Source organism: Talaromyces rugulosus, chromosome III (genome assembly GCF_013368755.1).
Source record: "Talaromyces rugulosus chromosome III, complete sequence".
NCBI classification, from domain to species: Eukaryota; Fungi; Ascomycota; class Eurotiomycetes; order Eurotiales; family Trichocomaceae; genus Talaromyces; species Talaromyces rugulosus.
This window is the reverse complement of record NC_049563.1, coordinates 2,084,672-2,108,009: the sequence shown is the minus strand read 5'-3', so window position 1 is coordinate 2,108,009 and position 23,338 is coordinate 2,084,672. Positions and strand designations below refer to the sequence as shown.

Genomic DNA, 23,338 nt, shown 5'->3' with positions numbered 1-23,338 from the left:
GCGGGCCAGACCGTTTCGGACCGACCACCCGGTTGGGTTTGCGGGGCCCCATATAGTATATAGGCCCCGCCGAAAACTCGGAGTTGATCCCCGTCTTTAATGTTTAACCGTCAACCCCTGGATTTTTACCATTGTACAACTACATAGTCATTTTTTTGGCTCACATTTTGTTTATGCAAGCAGGAAACTCATTACTACTTGTTAGAAGCCGCTTTGGCTCCGTAAGCAGGCCCCGCCAGTCGCCGGAAACTCGGGGTGTATTTTATATCTTTTATACATGTATCAATTGATTTTAAGTACTAAACTGCTTAACTAATTAATACTCTGCCAATAAATGATATACATGTATATTCTGCTAAGTCAGAGTCACGCGTCGTGCGACAACATCCGAATTGCTCTGGTGTTGGCACATCACAAGCAAGCTGCTGTCGTCAATCACCACTGATCCAGCCCAAAAACAGTCCTCTTGCACCAGTGTCTTTTGGCCCCAGTTGACACCTCCATCTGTACTTGTGACGACCTTGACGTTGGCCTGAGCACCGCTAGGGTCGTCTTCGTACGTTGCGAAGCTGGTAACAAGAGTTTCGCCAACGAGGACAACTTGAGGTGCTGCCTCAGAAGGCTTAGAACTCTCGTAAACGGTGCCGCGTTCCGGATTCCAAGTCTTTCCATCGTCAGAGGACGTGATCGAAGTGATACCGGTGTTTGGCATGAGACTTTCAAAGACGGCTATCAGATTTTCGGAACCAGGGGCCAGACGGGCAACTCCAAGCATTCCGTCGCGCTTCTTGATGTCGGCCCCGGAAATGGTCGTTTCATTTTGCCAGGTCTTGCCAGCGTCATTGGAACGGATCAAGCTGCTATCCTGATCTGTGCCATCGGTTACCTTTTCTCGAGAGAAAAACAACATCAGGTCGCCGTCTAGCGTGTCCATGATAAACGGCTCCCAGATACCATTCCCCGTCGTATCGGTGGTTGCAACAGTGCTTAGATATTCCCAGGTCTTTCCATTGTCGTCTGAATAGTATACCAACATAATGTGCTTCACATAATGTGTCCCGACACGGTCATGATTGCGGAAAGCCATGAGGATTCGGTCAGAGTCCGGCAGTTGGTGTAGATAGCAGTTGTTCAACCCGTGGCTCGCTTCGTCTTCGTTAGCAACGGAGCCCAATTCACTCCAGGTCGAGCCTTTGTCAGTGGACACAACAGTATTGATCGCGATTTGAGTGCCGCGGTTCGCTGTATAACATCCTAGTAGGGTTCCATTGTTGATGTACGTTGCGCGTGGATAGGTACCGTTTGTTCCCATCAAAATGACATTGCTATCGACTTGAACACCGCTGCGCTTGGCCACATTGGGAGCTGCAGCAACAAAAGGGCAGACAATAGCAGAAAAAAGGGAAAAAACCGCAAAAGAAATTCGGATAGGAGCCATCTCTGCGAGCTTGGAGAAAGTTACCTTTCAGGAAGTACTATGTAGGCAATTGTTTGATGTAATCTGCCACAGAGGGATCGGAGCAAGCTTTCAACATTTTATAAATTTATCGACTTCTTAATTTTAGGTCGTTTTTGCCCGATCCGATTTGCTTCTGTCATACGATCGGCAGTAATGATACTATTATTAATTTATTATAGAAAGAGCGGGACATCTTCCCCGAAACGGAAATGCTTAACCACATAGTCTGTCAGCAACCCTAGTTCTGGCCCGGATTGCCAAGATCTTCTTGCAACCCAAGCCATGTCGCAAAGGATATTCAACTCTGCAAGATCCCCTCCCCTGTCTCATGGATTACGCATTTTGGAAATGACTAGGATTTTGGTTGCACTACCAGCTTTTCAGCTTGTAATTCTAGCCTAGCTTCCCACAAGCTGAATGCGTTGTTTTGGTGTCTTAAACCAATTCCAATTTTGAGTCTTCATAGGTGTGGTTTAGATTTTAGTGTGCGGCTGAATGCTAATGTATGATTGTGTATCTAGATGTCCTTGGCACCTGGATATATAGGAAAATAGCCATCAAAATGTTGTAGGACTTGATCTAACCTATTATGGTTATTATCAGCCCTATTTTATGAATCAATTGACGAATTTGCATGGTTTCTTATTTTACTATATCCTCAAATAATGAGATGTTCCGTTGATAGACCGACGATATATTATGCTTCAAATATTCTTCCGCCGATTGACATGGATATTTTTTGAAGCAACGAGTGCTGACTTCTTCCTTTACTAATAATAACAAGAAGCTAATCCCACTTGCTCAAATTGACTCCGGAAATGAGTGCCGGAAATGAGTGTTTTCCACGGGTTGAACTAATCAATATCAGGAAGGAAGGTCATATGGCCAGATTGATCTCAGAACTACTTCGTCCTTCACTGGTTCGTCATCATCTGGATTTTTGTTTGTCAACACTGCAGTCAACATACCATCAAATACTTCCTTGTGGGCTGATTCAGTTGCTTCCCAAGAATCCGGTGGAACCCAGCCATCTGTCGCGGTATTAAGCAGGCTTGCCAAGTCATGCTTCAATTCCTGTGCTGCTACAAATAGCTTGTACTCTCTCCTATGCTGCGCTAGTTCACTTGGCGAAGGAAGGACGTAGGGACTCGATCCTTTGAAACCTAGTTCGTTCCACCTTTGGGTAGTCTCAATAAGTTCATGGCGCATGCCAACAGCTCCGTCTTTCCACGTCCTGTAGCTGTAGATAAATGGTCGGAAGATATTCTCATCCATTAATCTAGGACCAGAAAGCTTCGGGGTTGAAAAACGAGAGCAAGCATCAAAGGCTTTCGCGCAAACATTGTTTTCAAAATCGTCAGGAGTTGCAAAATCTGGTACTTCATCTGCATACCAAAATGCCGGTTCAATGCTAGCTGATTGCCAATCAATAATGCCTGTTATTTTTGAAGGATCATCCTCTGACACAAAAATATTCCTTTTTTGTAGATCGGGGTGAAACAGTGTTGGCGTTGCAGCTGCCTGAATCCGAGGATCTGCGCACATTTGCTTAAGTACAGACCGGGTATGTTTAAGGAGGTCTAGGTGTGCTTGGACAGAGCCATGATAGGAGGCCCGTTTCTCAGCTGCAGAATCACAAGGTGGAATCCTGGAGATACTCGCATCAACAAGACCGTCACTATATTTGTCCAAAGTAGTCCCTAAGTAACTAATTAACAGCTAATCTGGAGACATTGGCGGTCTGAACAACCTACATGGTCCCTGATTAGGGTGAGTGTTATGATAATATCTCGGCTCACTGGTATTGCAATTCCAATACCAGGGTGCGCAGTGAGGCCCGACACAAAATACATCACCCAAAGGTAGTTTTTTGAAGTCAGCTTGAAGACGCCAATCGAAATTCACACTTCCACAAGCTGGGAACTCCAAGTCTACCATTTCTTTAAGCGTTCGGTAAATTGCATCTATGCACTTTACCCTGGCACTGCTAGACATTTTTGGCCATTTTTGGTGCAACTGGACACCTTCTGCATGCTCCATGATGATATATTCGCTTCCAATAAAGTTCGAGGACTCATTATTCCAATCGAGGATTGTTGGGATTGGTATACTCGTCTTGACCTGTACTTTGTGTGAATTAGTTAGCAAGGAGAATATTTAGCAGGATTGCCGATATCCGCTCACAGTATTTAATCGTAGCAACTTCAGAAGACGTTGTCAACTGTGATGGCCCAGCCAGAGTAAATGGAAGCCTTGCCACGATGCGTTTAGAATTGTTCAACGTGAAAATAAAGACCCGGTTGAAACCTCCTTCTATCTTTTCGCAGCTTGAGATTGAACCGGCTCCTGGACATAGCTCAAGGATCCTCCCACAAAGAGCACTGAAATCGAACCCGATGTATCGCATGTCTCGCTCATTCTTGTCATCACGAAGCCACCGTCCGCTTGTATAATTGTGTGGATCGAGTTCTGATCTTATGTGAGTACTCTTGAAAACATGCTCATGAAAGGGCGCTTCGCTGTGACTATGTAACATGCGAGGACAAGTCGTTTGCACAGACGGAGAGCGTATAGATAACTGAAAAATATTGGCAGAAAAATTGCATGGTAGAAAATATACACCTGAAAGACGCGCCAACAACAGCCGTTGTTGACGTATCATTCTAGGAGTGTCAAAAAGTCCAGACTAAAGGAGTTACACTAATACGAAGGGATAATAATGAGACAGGTCCTAGTTAGTTATCCCTGTAACTCTTTAGCTTAATTAGCTGACTAATTATCTTAGCATGGTTCACACCCGAGCTCCCACAGCGGTTATTATTATTACCATTACACCGGTTCTCTTGTTTCTTATAATAATAATAATGATAGAATCATAGAATGTCATGTAGTCCGCGCGACTTACCGCATACGGAAATTTCAGCTCGCCCCCACTTTCCTAATATTGCTTCGCCATGTTTAGCTCTTGCAGAATGTCATGCTTAATCCGCTAGTCTATATTTCCAAATGCAGTATTTTATTTTCTGTTTATATTCTTGGCTACAATGAACGACACCAACGAGCATAAGTTTTGTTGTGGCAGTGTTTTATCCAAATGAAGAAGGTCAATCGAATATGAAGGTATAAAGGGGACGAAACAGATCTCCATTAATTAATATCATTTGCAAATCGTTTCTAAAGAGTATTGTAAGTTTCAATCAAATATATCAACAATGGCTGCTCTGAATGCAACAGTATTTGCTCTGCAGGTAAGTTGTTTCGCTATCCCGACACTACTAAAATACCATTTGTTAATTTCATATCCCAACAGTATGGCAATCCATTATACCATTTCGCCAATTTTGCGCTTCCTTTCCTCGCCGCGGCGCCGTGAATAGTCTAGAGGTCTCCCCCACGCTCGCGGATCCAAGTACCGGGGCAATCCAGCCCAATGTCGATACAATATACTCCGCCGGACTATACAACCTGTCTCAATATGACTTGCGCGTCACTGTGCCAAATATAACAGATGACCGATACTGGAACTTTGCCTTCTACGACCCGTACGTCCCAATTCCGTACCTGAAGGATGGCCGCTGACTTTATTTTTTTTCCACGTCTAGCTACGGGGAGGAGTTTGCATCAATCGGCATTGCAAATGACGACGTTCCTGGGGATTATCTTTTCCGGCGTATACCTGACGGTGGCCCTAACTGGGGCCTCGAAGAAGCATGCAACGGAGACGACGGCTATCAGGGCTATGTGAACGGGCCAACTAGCGACGGTAGTATGCTAGTCCGCGTTCTGGTGAAAAACAATGGCACCGATCTTTCGCACGTGCAGGATATTCTCAGCGGGTTCAATGTAGCTGCCGTGCCTCGTGGTAGTAGTGCTGCGCCGCTCGCTACTGCTAGTACCGATGAATCTGAGCTCGCTTCATAAATCTCGGATATACTATCACTGAATGACACTGCTTTGACGACTCTGGAGCTTCTCGCGATGTTCAATGAGAGGAACCAACCGTTCAACACTACCGACTCTGCGTATGTGCAATCGCAACTCAAGGCGGCTGGAATACACGGCGGAGCTTACGTCAAGCCATTCGGGGTCAATCTAACAAAGGCGTTTTCTCTTTTTGAAGACTCTATTAACGAATATCTTGCCACAAATATGGTCAATCTGACTAATGGCTGGGAAACCAATACGCCACAGGGTCTGTACGAATCGGAATACGAAGACCGAGCAGTCATGGGCAAAATTGGCTACTTGGAACAGACCATCGACCAGGCTCTGTATCCCGTCCGCGGTACGGAAACGATGAACTTGACCAACGACCAGTCCTACATTTACACGTTCAACTCTAAGCCCCCTGTGCAGTCCTTTGGTTTCTGGAGCTTGACGCTCTACGATGCTACGGGGACTCTAGTGGAGAACCCAGAAGACAAGTATACTGTGGGTGATAGGAGCAATATTACCTACCCTGAGGGTGAACTTGTAACCAGGATTATGCGACCTCGGACGATGGGATATTTCAGATTCTTGTGCAGCCTTATAGCAACCCGCCTCCTTCCAACTGGACTAATAAGTAAGTCATGTACCGATACACAGCCGGTGGATATACTAATAAAGCAATTTTTCTAGCTGGCTGCCGGCTCCTGCAGGCGCCTTGTTTTCTGTCATGTGTAAGTAGTGCACACTATCTGCCATAGGCTTTTGAGAGAGCGCGAGACTAACTTATACCAATTTAGTGCGCTTGTATGGTCCAACAGAAGACTTCCAGAATGGTAAATGGGAGTATCCTGTGATTATAAAGGGGGATGCATTCGTTGCTTAACCAATTCATACTGCGTTGCTGGGAAAGCCTTTTGCTCATAAAGTCTGCTATCATTTGACACTTCCTTGGTTTATACTTGGCACATTATTGTACAGTGTTCTGTATGTAAGGATTGGATACTTTTATAGACAAATACGATTACTCTTCCTGCTCAATCTCCTCCGTTCTCTTTGAGAGCCTCACGTTGGACAACCCCCTTGCCAATTTGCTCATCTGCACAGGGTCGCGCCCCAAAAGCGTGTAAAGACTGTCGATATCCCGACCGATTCCAACATCATCAGCAGTATCGAGGCTGCGATGATCAATAGTCGGTGCGAGAATGGGCCACACAGCCTGCGCGTCATCGCAGAACAGATCAGTTGCCACGTCGCCAAATCCTTTGATTTCTCGAATTAGTTGGCGCACATGCTCGGGCTTGTGCTCGGCTTTTTGGAGTAAGTTGTTGAGATCGCCGTCTATATCCTTGATTGTTAGTAAATAAGTTTATTAATATAGAGCGGAAATAAATACCGTATTTTCCATTTACTAAATCGGCTAGGTCGCCCAGCTTCGTTGCTGTGGCTTCACGATAGCGGTTATATCCCCCTTCGGAAAGTACCTTGACCTTGTCATCCCAGGAAGCTTCGGACAGAATATTAATATCGTGATAACCGGCATTAATCACTCGAACAGAAGCCTTTTCTGCTAGCAAATGAGAGATCCGTGTCGATCTAAGCATCGAATGAATGACCATTGCAAGGAGAGTCTCCGGAGTGGGCTTCAGGGGCTCTTTTACCGCCATTCCTGCTAGAGGAAGGCTGCCATACTCGTCTATGGTCTTGATGATTTTGTGTACAGTGGTTTCTTCCAACTGTTCAGCTTTGGGAGTTGGTTCATCTTCTGCCTCCTCTTCCCTAGTTGCCTTTTTGGGAGGTGGCTGCTCGTTATGAGACAGCGGCTGGCCTTCGACTTCGTCTGGTGGTTGAGCTTCATTTTCATCTCGTTTACGTTTAGCCGGGTCATCTCTGGCTTCAATTGGTTCATTTTTTTGAGCATTCTCATTGACGGTCTTGGCTTTGACCTGGTTCTTTGAGCCTTTCTCTGCTGCTGGCTTGTGGACTGGCCTCGAGTCGCTGGCCGTCGAGACCTCTCCAGAGCGCGTCTGGACCATTTTGTTCTTCGTTTTTTTTTTTTTTCAAAAAGCAATAACTAGGAGTAATTCAATGTACTCTTGGTATCAGATTGAAAATTAGCTAGATATATTAAATACCCCATCTAAAATGGTGACGTCGTAATGATACGCTGTCATTGTAGTCTTGTGGAGCAGCAATGTGGAGAAGTCCAGACTTTTGATTTTGAGATGCAGCGCTCTGGTGAGACACAAAATTCTAGAATTCTACGACTTTTACTAGAAGAAAAAGAGCAAAGATTGACAGTTGGCACATGAGGAGAGACGAAAATTTCCATAAGCAGTTAGATCGGTGCCAATAGAGGGCGCTGATTGGCCGGGACTCGAGGCACAAAAAATACCCAATCGGGAAATTCAGTCAATACAATAATAATATGTAAATTTCTACCACAGAGGTGTTTATTCGTCCGATAATTCAGATGTCTCTGATCCACGGTCCATTTTTCGCAGCTTGTCTATTGAAGAACAATAGTGAGGTCATATTTTGTTGCGTATCTGTACCTGCGTCTGGATAAGCATTGATGCCTGAATTGGCCACATCATAGACTCTAGGCACAGGTGTAATTTATTGAATAATAAGAACTTTCGTCTCAAGCAGCAGCTGTTTGTTATCTCTACTCTTCGTCTGTTGGCTGGTCAGTCGTCATGCATGCTCTTCAACATCTTTCAGCAACTTTCGGCAATTCAGCAACTCAGCAACTCAGCACCGTCAGCAGCTTCCAGTCTACTACATATTCCTGCCACCTCTTCTACTCTAGATAAACCCTCAGAAACAGCCAAAAAACATCAAAACTAGAGATATACTTCTTTCGTCACCGGCAGAACGACCCCACCGCCTGGCCACACCCGCCAATCACGGGCTCGGGGTCTGCCCACAATTCATCCGGTACGCCCAGTCTCGCTTCTTTGTCTCTTCCTCCTTGCATACCCGACCGAGCCAGTGCTTCTTCCCCTTGTTCTTGTTGCTATTGCTGTCGTTTTTGTTGCTTTTTCTTTTTTAAAATATTTAATACTCGACTACCCCCATTCTTCCCCCGATTGCTCTGCCTGCAAAGAAGAATCACCCTCGTTGCGTCTGCCAAATGAGGGAGATTCTTCGATGCAATCATGGCTGACGTGCCGGTGAACCGCGACAGGATCGTGCCCGTGATGGCCGCCCGCAAACCTTCGACCAGAGCAAAGTCAGCCACGCCGACGCCCCAGCCTGTGCTTAGGCGGACGACTCGCTCGCAGACCAAGTTGCTTGGTCTCGACAACGTCGATGTCAACCTGAAAACCCTCGCCGATCGCGGCTTGTACGCTCACGAGACCAAGGGCGACGGTACGTCCGCACTCCTTTGCACTGCTCAACTATGCCGTTTATTGTTTATAGTACCAACCATTCTCATAAATATAATGCTCATAATTCATAGGAAATTGCTTGTACTATGCCTTGTCCGATCAAATGTACGGCGATTTCGACCACGCCACCGAGATACGCGACAGTCTGGCTTCACACATGGAGGCTCACCGCGAGTACTTCGCCCAGTTTGCTGTCGTGGGAGGAGGCGAGCGTCGCTCCAAACGCGTCGTGCCCCGGAAAACAAGGCCCCCGATCATGATGACCCCGTCGCCGACTCCGACCGAGATTGAAGACGCGTTTCAAGACATGGTCACCCGCACCGCGACCGACTATGTCTGGGGAGGTGCCGAGGAGATCCAGGCCTGTTGCCAGTATTACCGACGTGACATCAAGGTGTATAGTGAGGATAATGTCCAGGATTTCCGAGCGTGGGATGCCCCCGAACGCGAACCACGCGACACCTTGCATTTAGCCTATACTGTAAGACATGATATAGTTCTATCTACTTGCAGATGTACACCTTGCTAACTACATCAAGAATAATGTTCATTACTCGTCTGTACGAAACATGGATGGCCCACACGAGGGCATGCCTAGTGTATGTCCCAAGGAGCCGGCTGAGGAGGATCCGCTCTTTGTTGACCTCGAAATTGCTACACCATGGAAAATATCGTGTATCCAGGAGGGTTTAGGAGGCCAGTATAATCACGACACTATAGTCGAAATGCTCCGCCGATGTCGAGGGAACATCGACCGGGCTTTTGCCAACTTACTAGACGAAGAATCCTCGACGTCTTCAATAACATCATCCTCGGCATCGGCCGCATCCTCACAGTCTTCGGTAACGACCTTGGCGAGTTCATCCAAGGACGAACGGCCACTTCCTAGTATCCTACAGGCCACACTCAAACCGCGTCTAGCATCGTCTCGATCTTCATCTCGGCACAGCACCGCTAGCAAACGCTCTGCCGATGATAGTGATGACGAAGGTGGCCCTACCCTTGGAAGACGCCACCGAGGCCGAGAGCAGAAACGCCGCATCTTGCCCAAAGTTACCGTGGGTATCAACATCGGCGATCAGGAACAGCCCGATCTCGTGTCTTTGCGGCTGCGGGTTGGCTCAGATGCAGAAGCCAAACAAGCCAGCCCTTCTTCTGCGGACGAAACACCACCACCACCGCAGCACCAGCTGCCAGAGAAAAGTCGTAAATTACGACCACGGCGACCGAATAATCCTATTCCAGTCAGCCGAATGACCCGCTCTGCCTCCTTGACCACCTCCCCCGAGACGGAGGTGAAAGCAGAAGAATAGAGGGTATTTTACTTCTTTTTAGTCAAACGATTTGTGCGATGCCTTGTGACGACGATATGAGCATATTATTGGGCGTTTGTCAGCATTTTTAGGCGGCGACCAGCATTCTGCATGGCAAGGCGTTTGGTGTTTTTTTTTTGTTTTTTATTATTTTTGGCTGAGACGGTCAAAACTTGTTTTCTCTTTTCAGAGCGTCAACTGATGACTGCGTTGTACATAGGATAGAGGCTGGGCCTCCAGTCTGCCATCTACCATCTATCCATGAAGCAAACATGGAAGAAATTGAAGACCAATTTCAGATCTTGGAATAATCAGTATTATACTTTTGTTCGAGTACAGATCTTATCGAGTAAGAAGTCTAGAAAAGAACTCGAGAATGGGACGTTGATATCAAACTAAGATAGAGTGATAGGATTGTTACCCAAATAAGTTACTACATTTAGGCTACTCTCAAATCAAGTCCATGATAATCTGACCTCTCTTCCCAAGATCTGACCTAATAAGATTCCTCTTACCAGCCCAGCTGCTATGCCCAGACTTGGCCAATTCCCCCGTCAGCGTTCTTATTCGCTCACAGACCCATTTATGGTCCTTGTCCTTGGTGTTGCTCAATAAATGAGCCTGAAACAGCTTTATACTCGTCGGGAATATTTCTAATCGGACGGGTGTGAGAAGAGCATTAGTAGGCCCGGTGTCATTATTTCCTTCTCGACTCTCCTCGCGCACGATAACTCGATAAACGGCACCGAGATCATTACGGTATTTTTCATTAGTCGCATAGTCATCTACAAAGTCGCCGCAGCCGTAGATGATCAGCTTCCCAGGAGCCGGGCATTCCACGCCCTGGATATGATGCGACGAATGGCCGTGGACGATATCTATACCACAGTCAAAGATCAGAAAATGCGCCATTGAGCGGATCTTATCCGCGGGGTGCCATGAGTAGTTTGGTCCCCAGTGGATAGAGAATATCTTCAGTGATGGTGGTGACGACTCATTGGATACACTGTCTAGTCTCGATGTCGACGAAGACGGGGCTGAAGTTGGTACAGAAGACGAGTATTTCTCAACGACACGTTTGAGATGCGCCTTTGTCTTGTCCGAATAATCAATCAGATGAAACATCGGCACATCGTTCCACATCAACGGGTGGTCGCTCGCCGCATAGACATGCACGATATGCTTCTCGCAACGCTCCTTCTGGTCATCCGCCGACAGCGCAGTCGGTCGACCGCCTTGCTTGACGCCCCCCTGACTCTTGCTCCTGGGTAATTCCAGCGTGGCTGGCGATATCGCCTCTTGCGTGGTTTCGCCGGCACCTGCAATGCCCACTCGCGCGGCGGTCTCGCGGCTATCGTTCTTCAGCGTCCACGCGGTCTCGACAAGCCCCTCGGTGCCAAAGTCGAGCGTGTGGTTATTCGCCAAACTGGCAAAGTCGATATGTGCTGCAACCAGAGTAGCAGAGGCATTGGCCGGGTGCATGCGATAGTTGAAGGTCTTGCCCGGCCACGCCTCCGGGTTTGTCGTCACTGCCGTCTCTAGGTTGATCAGGTTGAGGTGCGACTCGGCGAACAGTGGCAGTGTCGAGCCCCAGGGGCTGCTGGGTGAGTACGACTGCAAGTGTGGAAATCGTGCGACGAATGACTCGGCGTGTGCTTGGTCTTCGGCGTTGTCGACGTGTGTCGGGAAGAGCTGGTCGATAAGCCGGCCGAGCATGACGTCGCCGGTGAAGTTCAGACAAAACTCGTTCTGCATGGGAGCCTTTCTTTCAAATATGCTGGGTAAACACATGGATGAAATATTAATTGATTTCTATCGCATGAAAGAAAATATCGAAAATGGTGGAAAGGAGGACACATGCTTATTCATTCAACTTCATCATGACATACATATTCGGTAAACTCAAATAGCCAACCCAGCTTTTGCCCCTTGACACTCCTCGCATCGCTGAAAACTGAACAAAAAGAGAAAAAGAGTAAAAAAGAGTGAAAAAGAGAGAAAAAAAACCCCTCCAACGGCCAAATGAGAAAAATGAGAAAATAAACTAACTCCGTTTCAATATGGGAGTGTACTATCCAGTTAGCCTACTGCACCCCGGGTATAATCTAGTAGTGTAAAATGCCACAAAACGCATCGTGATGGTCGTATTTATGCTGGGAGAAAATCCATGGTTATCTCTCAAGTTCTGCCAATTCTCGTTCCTTGGCCTTGAGAGCCTCCCGCATTTGCTCGGCCTCGCGCTGAAGCTGTGACCGACGGTCAATCTTGAGATAAGAATCCGGTTGGCCAGGAGAAGGTAATGGCGAATGCAACGGTGGCGAGTGCCGATACCCAGCCATTTTGGATTCGTCCGCTCCTGTGCCCTGGTTTAGAATCGAGGAAATCGGACTAAGACGAGCCGGAGGAGGAGGGTTGGCTTGCGACATGATCGGAGGAAGTTGGTTCGACGGTTCGATTGGGGCCAATATCTCTCCATCTCTATTACCTGGTGTTGACCCAGGTGAACGTGACTGGCGACGGAAGGTGGATTGCAGCTCAGGCAGACGAGGACCGGAGTGGTGAGGAAGAGTCGTCGCCTTCGAATTGTATCCAGTAAAGTCGACCGGGGGAGGAGCCAGGATTCGGTCAGATATATGGGCGAGGGCTGCAGGCCTGGTTTCGGGCGAGACAGAAGAACCCTCTGATGACTGTGTCAAACCACTGGGGGAGTGGTCACGCATCGCAGGCACGACTCGTTTCCTTCTTTTGATGACTGATTTCTTCATAGTCGTGGGTCGATAGCATCCGTGAAGCTTGTAATACAGTCCTAAAAATTATCAGCTCATGAACTAGATCATTTCAAGTCCAACTAAAACTTACCGCATGCATTGCAGATGGGATGTCCACTCTCATCGCGTCGCCAAAGAGGTGTTACTGTAGTACCACAATTCTGACACGCAACTAAAAGGTCACCAGTTGCATTATTTCCTCCAGAGATTGGTTCAAATGCACTGGGGTTTGTCTTTTCTTCCTCGGTGGAAGGCTGAGGATACACAGGTTGCGTCGTCGAGATCGTTCGTGAAGCCGCTTTATACACACGATTGTTATAAGCCGGGCATCCCTCGCAGCCTTCGGCACCGCCTGTCCCGTTACAGTTCCCACCGCCTGGACACGATCCCACAGAACTGCAACCAGTTGCTGGCGACGTGGCCGGCTTTTCTAAAGACACAGGGTGTGCATCTGGATCCACATCTCCGCCTGACCCAACCTGAGAGCGAGGACGGTTGCGCTTTGTCGGCCTGTGGACATTTCGCGCCTTTAAATATAGTCCGCATGCATTACAGATCATAGCACCGGTGGGCGATCTTCGCCAGAGAGGCGTACTCTTTGTACCGCAATTACTAGGCACCCGTCAGTCTCGGAAGGTCTTTCAACGAGTAAAGTGAATTACCATACCTGCACGAATGACCCAAAAAGGGGGCATCCCGGTTTGTAGAGGGTTTAGGTGACCGCCGGGGTCCAGCGGAGCCATTTTCAGATGGTTCCCTGCTAGCCAGGGGTTGATCTGGTGTCATATCCATCGAGTCTGAGATGTGCATGTTGGCAGTTTGCCAACCTTCATACCTACCTACTTTTCGGTCCTTTAGGGATGGGTGTGCAATGTCTCTGCGCACAAGATTCGTCCCTAAGCACCGTGTTGCAACTAATACTTTGAACCCCCAGGTATGCGACGGAAACCTCTCCCTTGTTCAAGAAATCTGACCGATTCGGCTTTTCGGGGCAGCACAAACACCGATGTCGCTCACGGGCACATTCCTCAACCCTAGATTGTATGAGGTCGGTAATATAATATATTTTCAAAGGACGAGAGCTGATCAAAGTCGGAAAGAAACTGGGGTTTGAAACGACTGGACGTGTTGGGACGACGAAGGTCTGGGGAGTCGAGTCGGTGAGTGGCGTTGTTCGGCCGGTGACGAGGCGGCGGCAGCTGACGGCAGGCACGGTCGAAAGTCTTGCGGAGCGTTGCGACCCTGCAAATAGCGAGGAGAATTTTTTTCTTCTTTCTTTTTGGCTGTTGTTCCCCAGCACACAGAGAGAGAGAGAAGCGAGGTTCAGAGCGGAATTTCTGGAAAGACGGGGCGATCCTGTTGTTGTTCTTATGTCTTGGCAGGACCGGGGGTGGGCTAAGTTAGCCTTTGAGGCCTTGACAAATCAACACGCAGCCGCAGCGAGATGATGCGATATTGGATGATTATGATAACGATTGTTTTGATCTTGATTATCTCGCACGTCGCACAAGTCGTGTTGTGTGCGTGGCTTCTGTTTCCAGCCCAACACAGGCGATGCTGCACGTACTCGGAGTAGAAGCAGGGTTCAAGAGGCTTAGTGCAGACAGGTTAACCCCGAGAACTGGGACTTGGAAACTTCTTGTGGTGGTGGGGTGGAGAGTGCTTCGACCTTCCTCGCTTGAGTATTAAGATAATATTGGCGATGCGTAATACCAACAACAAGAATCAATGAAAGACCGTTGAGACAAATGGTGAGATGACGCCAGGATTGGCGCGAGTCTAATCTCGGAACTGCTGGGAGTGGGACGCACTGAGAACATGCTTGTTGCTAATCTCCCTCATACCATTGGCTGCCGCGAACCAACGTTGCCCCGCTTGCACAGCAATTCTCTGCGCTTCTATTGGCTGAATGGGCCGTCCGTGTGGGTCTCACTCAGTGGTCCCAGGCGCGCCTTCCGATTGGCTTATTGGTTTGAACCGCGCTAGTCAGCATAATTAACTGAATCCTTATTGGCTGGTGTGCAGGACCCACTCCAGGCGACGCCGAAAGTCTCGCCGCGGTCTTTTGTATCACTATCGGTTGATACCTCAAATATCACGAACACCGTATGGCGCGCAGTTAGGTGGTGCTAGGCGCGGGACCGATCAACCGGCATATTGCTGACATCGAACTTCATCAGTAAGCAAACATCATCACGATGTTTTTATTATAGACGATGCACCACAATGCGGAGCTCCAATGGTTGCTGGACCTGCCGGCTTCGGCGCAAAAAATGCGACGAAACCTATCCTGTATGTGCTGTCTGTAGCGCACTTGATATCACATGTCACTACCAGGATGAGAAACCGGAGTGGATGGACGGCGGCGTGAAGCAGGACGAGATGGCTGAGTGCGTCAAACGCGAGGTCAAAGAGAACGCTCGCCATCGCCGTGAAGGGGGATATGCGATCCACGCCTCCGCCGAACCGATGGCGATATCGCAAGATTCGCCCAGCGAGCGGGCTTGCCCGGTATTAAATCTCTTAGAGACAAACACGGTGCAACCGAGTCCAGACCCGTCTTCTCTCTGGCTTCAACACGGGGCTGGCAACATGTATAGTAGCCAGGGCGCCCCCGAGAGCATGACTCTCAAGCGGTCTGAAGCCGTACTCTTCACTTTCTACCTCGAAACCCTGTTTCCCTTCCTCTTCCCGTTCTACCGGCCTTCGTACCTTCAAGGCGGAAGAGCCTGGATCTTGGAAATGATTATAAGCAGGCCCGTAGTGCGACAGGCCGTTCTATGCCAGAGCGTGTATTTCTTTTCTCTTGCCCAGGGCACCGCGGCCGACTGCGATTTAGACTGGGAGAAAGTGCTCACGCAAACTGGTGATGCCTTTGGTGTCTTGAGGCAAGCCCTGCAGGTGATTGACGGATCGGGTATCGCAGGGCATCTGCACGGCGCTGTCCGGATCATGTCAAGCATCATGCAACTGCAACGTTTTGAGATTGCCATATTGAGCTTTCATAACTGGCAGAATCATCTCAATGCTGCGCTTGCTCTATTTAGACAACTCCTCGACAGTGTCCTTGAACTGGGAGCACCTAGTTCAAAATTTGAAGCTGTTATAAGCCACTTGGGTTCATCCTCGAGCTGGTCTGGCCCGGGTGACCAGGTTCCAAGTGCAGAACAAGCTGCTTTTCGCTTTTCCTCCGCTCTTGTGATATTCGATGATATTATTGCTAGCACGGTCCTTCAGAGCCAGCCCAGGCTTTATGAGTATCACCACAGCCTTCTTGGTAATATCGAAGGCACTGGCAAGCCCTTTATTAACCTCGAAGCTATTGTCGGGATGAAAAACTGGATCCTGCTGCAAATTGGCGAAATTTCTACACTTGACGCTTGGAAACAGCATTGTATAGCAGCTGGGAATCTCGATGTCGTGGAGCTAGTCCATCGTGCTACGGCTATCAAGGAGTCGTTATCGACCCATCTCGCCAGTCTCGGTACCGATCTAGCACATTTCTCCAGAGAGAGAAGCAGTATTCTGGATGTTTTTGCTCCACCGGTCTGCCAGGGTTTCTTGGTTACTCGTGTCTGGACTCATGCAGCCCTCGTTTATCTATCTACGGTTGTCTCTGGATGGCAGCCCGCCAACGTAGACGTGCGTTGCAACGTGAGCCAAGTCATCGAGCTGCTACTCAAAGGCCAAATATCGCCGGCCTTGCTACGTACAATGGCGTGGCCGTTCTGCGTCGCAGGATGCCTTGCAGAGCCCGGCCAAGAAGCTCAATTTCGTGGAATAGTCGAGGTACTGCAACCACCAAGCTTCTTTGGCACGATACACAAGGCGCTTGAGATGATGGAGAATACGTGGCGGCACAGAGGTGTTGGTGGTACGACCCGCGATATCGCTGCATGCTTTAGGACTCAAGATGATTTAGTGCTTCTCGTTTAAGAGTCATTCGTAAAACAGTATTGCTGTCTTCAAAATATGCACTTTAAAGGGTTTATTCTGATGTTGAAATAGGCGGCGTGGTATACCCGTGCAATGGTGAATACAGCAGCAATTGCAGATGCAATTTGAATATCAATTGATACATACTGCGTCTAGCAAATACAAGTCATTGCAACTACATAGTTTCGATCCCCACTGCTAACCAGACTTGAATTGCACATAACCCTTGCCTTTCACAAATGTCGCGTTCCATGGAACATTCTCGTGGGTTGCTAGCTGTGCATAAAACTCAGCATGTGCAGCTCCATCAAGTGCCATTCCCTTGATTTTGCCGTCTTCGTAACGCTCATCGGCATAGAAGAATCTAAAACGTTAGACAGTCTATACGAACTTTTTTTTTGTAAAAAAGTAAAAGAAAAAAGAAATACTTACCGAAACCCCTTATCCGTACTCAATGTATCAGCGAGGCCGATCCAGGACGCCGAGGCCGACTTGCCCATGGCTAGATCCAACATCATTGGCACGGGCACAACGGAAACATTCATGATGTTGCCGGTGTAGATAAACGTCTTCTTGGTCTCCTTGGGCAACGTTTCCCATCCAATAACAGCTTGTTGCGCTGCGACATAAGGACTAACAGTATTGATATTCAAGTCCGACGCAACACTCTCCGCAGGAATTGAAAACAGGGAGTCCTTGACGGGAGGAGGCGTGAGTGCCGCTGCATTGTAGATGACAACGCTAGGAGAGGTATGAAACTCGGCCTTGACTGCCTCGAACAACGCCGGGATTGAGTCGGGCTTGCTAAAGTCTGCCGTGAGGGAGAGGAGTCCTTCGGCGCTCTTGATATCGGTTCCCTTCCTAGAAACAACTCCCACTTTGTAGCCGACACTGGCGAATTTCTGGGCGACAGAAGCGCCAATTCTCGGCCCGGCTCCGAGGATAAGTACAACAGGGGCAGCTGCCATTGTGCTTTTTATAGTAATGATCAATTCGTATCTCAAGATTTTTGGCTCTGGAGAAGATTTGATCTGGAATACAAGAATGGCACTATGGTATTTATACACTTCGACTCTACATTAATTTATCGGTAATAATTAGTTTATTACTCCACTGTCGTTAATGATTTGAAATCAAATTCTAAACTTATTCTTTAGGCACACAATATTGAAGACACATCCATGACTTGCCTTTTAGGGCAACTATAAAGACCCACAAGCCGCGCGCGATGACCCGCTCGTTCCCCGAACGTCTCCCTATTCGCCATCACCCAAGAAGAAGTATAACGATTGCGCGCGGGAATGATGGATATGGTGGTGCGTCAGGATTTGCATCAAACTGCTTCCAAAGTTCCAGTGCGGTAATTCATTTGTCATATAGTGATAAAGTATTTTGCAATCATTAATAATGCATTCTCTGCCCTTTATATCGTTGGAAGAACCGAGGGTATAATGTCCTCGTCCATCCGATCAGTTGTCTGCTCAAAATATCTTGCTGTTCTTGTTCTTGGTCTGACTATCCCGTTTGCCATCCGTATTGCCCAGTTGTACACCCCCGGCATTTTTCAGTCTACATTTAACTGCTCCCACCTGGAGAGCTCTGCACAAACCATGGCTTCGGAGACCAACGGTGATCTTCCAACACGGACACCGGTCTACTTCCTCGGCATTGGCGGGCCCAATTTCATCGAAAATACAAAGCATCCTGCCTATACCCAACTGGCCAGCATCGGTCACGAGATTACGACAAAGGTCAAGCCCAAGGCCGTCGTCGTCTTCTCTGCGCACTGGCAAAGCAGCCCGAACAAGATTGAGATCAATGTCGGCGAGCAGATGGATATCATTTATGATTTCTATGGCTTCCCGGCACATTTCTATGAGCACGAATATCCGAACAAGGGCAGTAGGGAGGTTGCCGAAAAGGTTATTGAAAAATTGGGGGCTGCTGGGATTGAGGTCGATAGAGTCGAAAGGGGTCTTGACCATGGTGTCTGGGCTGGGTTTATGGCTGGTAAGTGGGATCCCCCCAGGATGATGTCTTTTTTCTAATGCAGTTTTTCTCTCCAGCTTTTAATCCAAAGAAGAACCCATTAGGTGTGCCAATAGTGCAAGTCTCCCTGTTTGACAGTGAGGACTTGGATCAACATTACCGCCTCGGACAAGCGCTGGAAAGTCTTCGAGATGAAAATATCCTCATCATCGGCGCCGGAATGGCTGTCCATAATACTCGTGATTTCCGGAGGACATTGACAACTGGCGAGACCATGCCGTAAGCAACTTGGACTTTTGCTAGAAATAAGTTGTCTTTGAACTAACATTGTTGCCAGTTACGCCTTCAGCTTCGACGAAGCATTAAAAGAGGCCACCACGGCAAATCCCGAGGAACGCCAGGCCCAGATGTCGGCTTTGATAAGCCGCAGTGACGCGAGACAGGCCCATCCCAGTGTAGAGCATCTTCTTCCGGTTCTTATCAGTGCGGGTGCTGCAGGGACGGACCGTGGCGAGCAACTATGGACATTTCCTGAGGCAAGCTTGAGTTGGGCGCAGTACCGATTTGGCAAAATATGATGCGCCGAATCCGGTATATTGTGTATGAACAGGTGCCAAGGTTGAAGGTCCATATTTCGTGTTTCTAAAAATACCAATGACATATCAAGTCTACAATTCAACATTGAAAGGATCGGATAGCCCCATAATATGCACATTTTTGCAAGAGAAGACCAGTATACAACCGGACATTCAGAACTTTTGTGCTCTCTTCTCCAAATTCTTCTAAACACTCCCATTTCTACCAGAAAAACATCGAATATTGCTATGTAAATAGGTACGGATTTCAAACAATACTTCTGATTGGCCGCTGACTGGTTGCGGGGAGTGGGCCTCGTCAGCCAATAATCAGCGGCGCTGACGCATGCGTGCAAAGCCTCCTGAGCTCCAGCTAATGAACTAATTACTCTCATTTAATCTCTTTCTGCAAAACTTCGCCTTTGCTTTGTCTCGCCAACACATCTAGTTGCTGCACTCTCAACAATACAACCCATTCGAGTCTAGGTATGCGCCACTGTTCCAGAGTCTGGGTTTCTGCAAGACTGCGCACGGAGCCTGCGGTGTTGTTGTTCGGACTACTATTAGGCGTCGAAGAACGTTGAAGCCTAGTCTAAACAGACTTATCGCAAGCGCTCCCCAGCGCTCATGCCGTCCTGGATTCTTTCTCTATCAATGCGCTGATTATACTGTTTCTTATTTCAGGTATTTTTTTTAAGCAGAAACTGCGCCGAACAACCGTCGAACCGCAAACTTTCCTTTGCCTCTCCACACTGTCACAATGGATCTTTCCAACGTTTTGTACGTCTCCCCGCCATTCAGCTGTGGTTCAGATCAAGAATCTTGTTGAATTCTTTGTGGATGGGATAACAAGAGGCTTCACATGGCTTGGATAATGGGTTGCGACTAATTTTCGTGCAGTCGCTTGATAAACATCGCCATCGGCGTGTTAATGGTTCTGGGTGGTATCAGTCAATTCTTTCCCTTTGGAATCGGCAAATTGATTGTTGGAATCTACGTTATCATCTTCGGTCTTAGTACGTGAAACGAAACTGCGCTTCCAGAAGCAAGAAAAGCTAACTGCGACACAGTTGTCGGCGGCCTTGAATTCCTTCCTCAAATCCCTGACTACGTCTACCGTTACGCATCTTTCCTCTTTTCGTTCCTTGGACGTGGTGGCTGTAAGTTTATTTGATAAAAAGGCCATTAATCCGATTCTGGCATACTGATAGTCGAGTCTAGTCTATATCTTTGTCGGCTGCCTTCTTTTGGACGGCCACGTCCTCCGCTACATTGCCGGCTCGGTTATCGGTATCATCGGTCTCGGCTACATTGCGCTGGAATTTGTTCCTTCGATTGAGCCCCCCTCCAACATGCGAGATTCCGACCCCAGCTGGGGCGCCGAGCAGGTTTAAGTCGACCGTTTTGCGCCCACTTCCGAAACGCCTGAAACATCTGGTCTCCAATAAAAGTCCACTCGAGAGGCGTTATATTATTTTTTCCGTGAAATATTAACTATCTGACGAAGGTGGACTCTGGGGTATCAGATTTGTTTCGCAGGGCGTTACTTCGTTTTTGGATGGACCGGCGGTGAATGACACCTCATTACGACAACACGATAGAAGCGTATATGCGATTATATATGATTCTGACGATATTGCGAATCTTTGAGCATTCTCGATTCGTAATACCTTTGATCTTTTTTATTTTTTCTTTCTATCTATCTTGAACATTATTCTTTCTATTTTCTTGATGTGATTTCCATGGAACCCGGAGAATGCAACTGGATAACTGGAGACGGGTGTGTTTTTGGTGGGAGCAGTTATATACTTAATGTTGGTCGATGATTTTTCATGTCATAATATGTAAACTATGCAGGAAAGAGCACTTCTTTTGAACTGATGCTGTGAGTTGTTCGACTATAATATTTGAGCTTGGGCCAGGTTCTATAATACGGGTTCTAGAACAGCAGACCCTTAGATGGTAGCCTGGTGAAAGCTATATATCTGCAGTCTTTACCTGGAATAAAGACAATTCCATTCAAAGTACGCATATATCTATGTCTTATGTGAATGAGTATACACATGACCAAGCAATATCCTTCCAACCTTTTATTTTTCGTGTTTATGCTTTACGGTGAAGAGCACCGGCACCGCCCTGTAATTGTAAGCAAAATTCAGCAACAAGATGGAAAAATCTAGGGTGTTTACCTGGTGGTTAGGATAAATAAGAGTGTCGGCAATGACAACATTCTCTCTGCGGCCGGCGGCAAAGACGATGAATTCAGCAATGTCGTCGGGAGTAAGAGGTTCAACGCCACTACAGATTGGAATGTTAGTATCAAACATCGGCATCACTGCTCGGGTCAAGAGGGCTCATACGCGTAAACGGCGTCAGCCTTGGATTTGTCGCCATAGAAGCGGATAACAGAAAATTCCTACAGAAAAAAAGAGTTAATAGATCGTATTGGCTGAATAGAAAAGATATTCTTACAGTCTCAACTTGACCTGGATCAACTTCAATAACTCGAATACGCGTAGAGATAAGCTCCTTTCTCAATGAGTCGGAGAAACTGCGCACTGCGGCCTTGGTAGCGCAGTAGATGCTTCCACCAGCATAAGGCTCCCGTCCGGCGATACTTCCAATATTGATGATGTCTCCGCGGCCACCGTTGTCTTTCTTCTTGAAGATGGGTAGGACAGCCTGGGTCATGTTGATCAGCCCGGTGACATTCGTGGCGAGCATAATGTTAATGTCTGCTGTCTCGATATTGGGGGCCTGCGCGACGCCCTTGACGAGGCCACTGATACATGTAATCAGTACCACCTCATCACATTTGAGAATTCCATCCAACTCACGCATTGTTTACCAAGACATCAATGTCCTGGAATTCCGCCGGCAGGGATGGGACAAAGTTCTTGACGGCCTCCGGGTCGGACACATCCAGCGCGACCGGCAGCACCTTGACGCCCTCGCCGACTTCCTCCTTGATTTCCTTGGCCAGTTGCTCAAGCTTGTCGACGCGTCGGGCTGTAGCAATGATCTTGAGGTTCTTGGGCGACGTGCGCGCAAACTCCTTGGCGGTGCTAAATCCAATGCCCGAAGAAGCCCCCGTGACGACAATAGTCTTGCCTTCGAGGCGCTTTGCCACTGCAGAAGCCATGGTGCGTTTCAGGAACTGTGGGTGCGAAATAATGGGATAGCGTAAAGGGGAGCAAAGACGAGACGCTGCGGGGAGAGCTCCGAACGACGAGACGGCGCGAGTACAGTGGGTGGTTGATTTGCGTGCACTGCTGAGAATAGTCATATATGAGACGAGCGATGTCAGCTTCGGAGAGAAATGGTCAATGATATGGTCAAGGGATGGTGCAGTGGATCGGCTTGCAATGAGGGGGAGAAATGGCGTCGCTGCGGGGATAATTTCTCCCGTCGGCCACTTTGCCGATGCCGGAGAGCTTCTGAAGTATATACTCAAGTGTTTCATATATAAACTACCTAACATTGGTCAAACACGGATATAATGACAATACCATAGTCAAACATCTAATTATATATTGTGCAACGATAGTCATTGATATGTTCAATGTTCGATCTGGTCATTGTCATGCTGATAATACTTGTTACATAAAGAGAATGAATGCATGGATATAAAAGAATGCCTTCATGTTTGGTTCAAATTTCTCAGAATAGCCTCTGTTCCGATTTCACATTATTTTAAATTAGCAATATTCATCAATACTAACAAAGCAATACTAAAACTTACTACAGCCTCCATGTGTAGGGCTGAGTCTTGATCTTATCCATCTCCGCCTCGGCAATTGGATAATCTCTTGTTTTGTGGCAGTTTTTTCGGACAATTACCATCCCTTTGTTAATTTACAATGAATGTTGTACTACAAAGGGCTTTTTCGTCTTTCTTTCTTGCCCGGGTATTGTCAGCATTGTTTTCGCGGCGACAGTAAAAGGCGCCGGTCGAAGCCGTAATATTATGACCATG

The 23,338-nt window shown here is 47.7% G+C and overlaps 13 protein-coding genes across 13 annotated transcripts; 6 read left to right on the top strand and 7 right to left on the bottom strand.

Moving 5' to 3' along the window:
* Window positions 1-355: 355 nt before the first annotated feature.
* TRUGW13939_05585 (uncharacterized protein) lies at window positions 356-1,438 on the bottom strand (the record flags this gene model as incomplete). The annotated part of the gene is made up of 1 exon (XM_035488746.1): window positions 356-1,438. One exon carries the CDS (start codon window positions 1,436-1,438, stop codon window positions 356-358), a length of 1,083 nt encoding a protein of 360 aa, XP_035344639.1.
* An 885-nt stretch (window positions 1,439-2,323) lies between these two features.
* Window positions 2,324-3,995, bottom strand: TRUGW13939_05584 (uncharacterized protein; the record flags this gene model as incomplete). The annotated part of the gene is made up of 3 exons (XM_035488745.1): window positions 2,324-3,159; window positions 3,214-3,585; window positions 3,644-3,995. The coding sequence occupies 3 exons, from the start codon at window positions 3,993-3,995 to the stop codon at window positions 2,324-2,326; spliced, it is 1,560 nt and encodes a 519-aa protein (XP_035344638.1).
* A 676-nt stretch (window positions 3,996-4,671) lies between these two features.
* On the top strand, window positions 4,672-5,380 carry TRUGW13939_05583 (uncharacterized protein; the record flags this gene model as incomplete). The annotated part of the gene is made up of 3 exons (XM_035488744.1): window positions 4,672-4,707; window positions 4,886-5,001; window positions 5,062-5,380. 3 exons carry the CDS (start codon window positions 4,672-4,674, stop codon window positions 5,378-5,380), a joined length of 471 nt encoding a protein of 156 aa, XP_035344637.1.
* Window positions 5,381-5,437: 57 nt separating this feature from the next.
* TRUGW13939_05582 (uncharacterized protein) lies at window positions 5,438-6,272 on the top strand (the record flags this gene model as incomplete). The annotated part of the gene is made up of 4 exons (XM_035488743.1): window positions 5,438-5,890; window positions 5,941-6,023; window positions 6,080-6,120; window positions 6,187-6,272. 4 exons carry the CDS (start codon window positions 5,438-5,440, stop codon window positions 6,270-6,272), a joined length of 663 nt encoding a protein of 220 aa, XP_035344636.1.
* Window positions 6,273-6,410: 138 nt separating this feature from the next.
* Window positions 6,411-7,422, bottom strand: TRUGW13939_05581 (uncharacterized protein; the record flags this gene model as incomplete). The annotated part of the gene is made up of 2 exons (XM_035488742.1): window positions 6,411-6,727; window positions 6,783-7,422. 2 exons carry the CDS (start codon window positions 7,420-7,422, stop codon window positions 6,411-6,413), a joined length of 957 nt encoding a protein of 318 aa, XP_035344635.1.
* Window positions 7,423-8,547: 1,125 nt separating this feature from the next.
* On the top strand, window positions 8,548-10,094 carry TRUGW13939_05580 (uncharacterized protein; the record flags this gene model as incomplete). The annotated part of the gene is made up of 3 exons (XM_035488741.1): window positions 8,548-8,761; window positions 8,853-9,262; window positions 9,321-10,094. 3 exons carry the CDS (start codon window positions 8,548-8,550, stop codon window positions 10,092-10,094), a joined length of 1,398 nt encoding a protein of 465 aa, XP_035344634.1.
* A 450-nt stretch (window positions 10,095-10,544) lies between these two features.
* Window positions 10,545-11,849, bottom strand: TRUGW13939_05579 (uncharacterized protein; the record flags this gene model as incomplete). Its single annotated transcript, XM_035488740.1, has 1 exon — window positions 10,545-11,849. The coding sequence occupies one exon, from the start codon at window positions 11,847-11,849 to the stop codon at window positions 10,545-10,547; it is 1,305 nt and encodes a 434-aa protein (XP_035344633.1).
* Window positions 11,850-12,265: 416 nt separating this feature from the next.
* On the bottom strand, window positions 12,266-13,672 carry TRUGW13939_05578 (uncharacterized protein; the record flags this gene model as incomplete). The annotated part of the gene is made up of 3 exons (XM_035488739.1): window positions 12,266-12,900; window positions 12,954-13,474; window positions 13,530-13,672. 3 exons carry the CDS (start codon window positions 13,670-13,672, stop codon window positions 12,266-12,268), a joined length of 1,299 nt encoding a protein of 432 aa, XP_035344632.1.
* A 1,416-nt stretch (window positions 13,673-15,088) lies between these two features.
* On the top strand, window positions 15,089-16,798 carry TRUGW13939_05577 (uncharacterized protein; the record flags this gene model as incomplete). The annotated part of the gene is made up of 1 exon (XM_035488738.1): window positions 15,089-16,798. One exon carries the CDS (start codon window positions 15,089-15,091, stop codon window positions 16,796-16,798), a length of 1,710 nt encoding a protein of 569 aa, XP_035344631.1.
* A 198-nt stretch (window positions 16,799-16,996) lies between these two features.
* TRUGW13939_05576 (uncharacterized protein) lies at window positions 16,997-17,766 on the bottom strand (the record flags this gene model as incomplete). Its single annotated transcript, XM_035488737.1, has 2 exons — window positions 16,997-17,162; window positions 17,231-17,766. The coding sequence occupies 2 exons, from the start codon at window positions 17,764-17,766 to the stop codon at window positions 16,997-16,999; spliced, it is 702 nt and encodes a 233-aa protein (XP_035344630.1).
* A 483-nt stretch (window positions 17,767-18,249) lies between these two features.
* TRUGW13939_05575 (uncharacterized protein) lies at window positions 18,250-19,365 on the top strand (the record flags this gene model as incomplete). The annotated part of the gene is made up of 3 exons (XM_035488736.1): window positions 18,250-18,808; window positions 18,865-19,066; window positions 19,125-19,365. 3 exons carry the CDS (start codon window positions 18,250-18,252, stop codon window positions 19,363-19,365), a joined length of 1,002 nt encoding a protein of 333 aa, XP_035344629.1.
* Window positions 19,366-20,122: 757 nt separating this feature from the next.
* Window positions 20,123-20,756, top strand: TRUGW13939_05574 (uncharacterized protein; the record flags this gene model as incomplete). Its single annotated transcript, XM_035488735.1, has 4 exons — window positions 20,123-20,142; window positions 20,263-20,378; window positions 20,433-20,522; window positions 20,584-20,756. 4 exons carry the CDS (start codon window positions 20,123-20,125, stop codon window positions 20,754-20,756), a joined length of 399 nt encoding a protein of 132 aa, XP_035344628.1.
* A 709-nt stretch (window positions 20,757-21,465) lies between these two features.
* TRUGW13939_05573 (uncharacterized protein) lies at window positions 21,466-22,504 on the bottom strand (the record flags this gene model as incomplete). Its single annotated transcript, XM_035488734.1, has 5 exons — window positions 21,466-21,498; window positions 21,552-21,660; window positions 21,723-21,778; window positions 21,835-22,144; window positions 22,200-22,504. 5 exons carry the CDS (start codon window positions 22,502-22,504, stop codon window positions 21,466-21,468), a joined length of 813 nt encoding a protein of 270 aa, XP_035344627.1.
* Window positions 22,505-23,338: the final 834 nt, after the last annotated feature.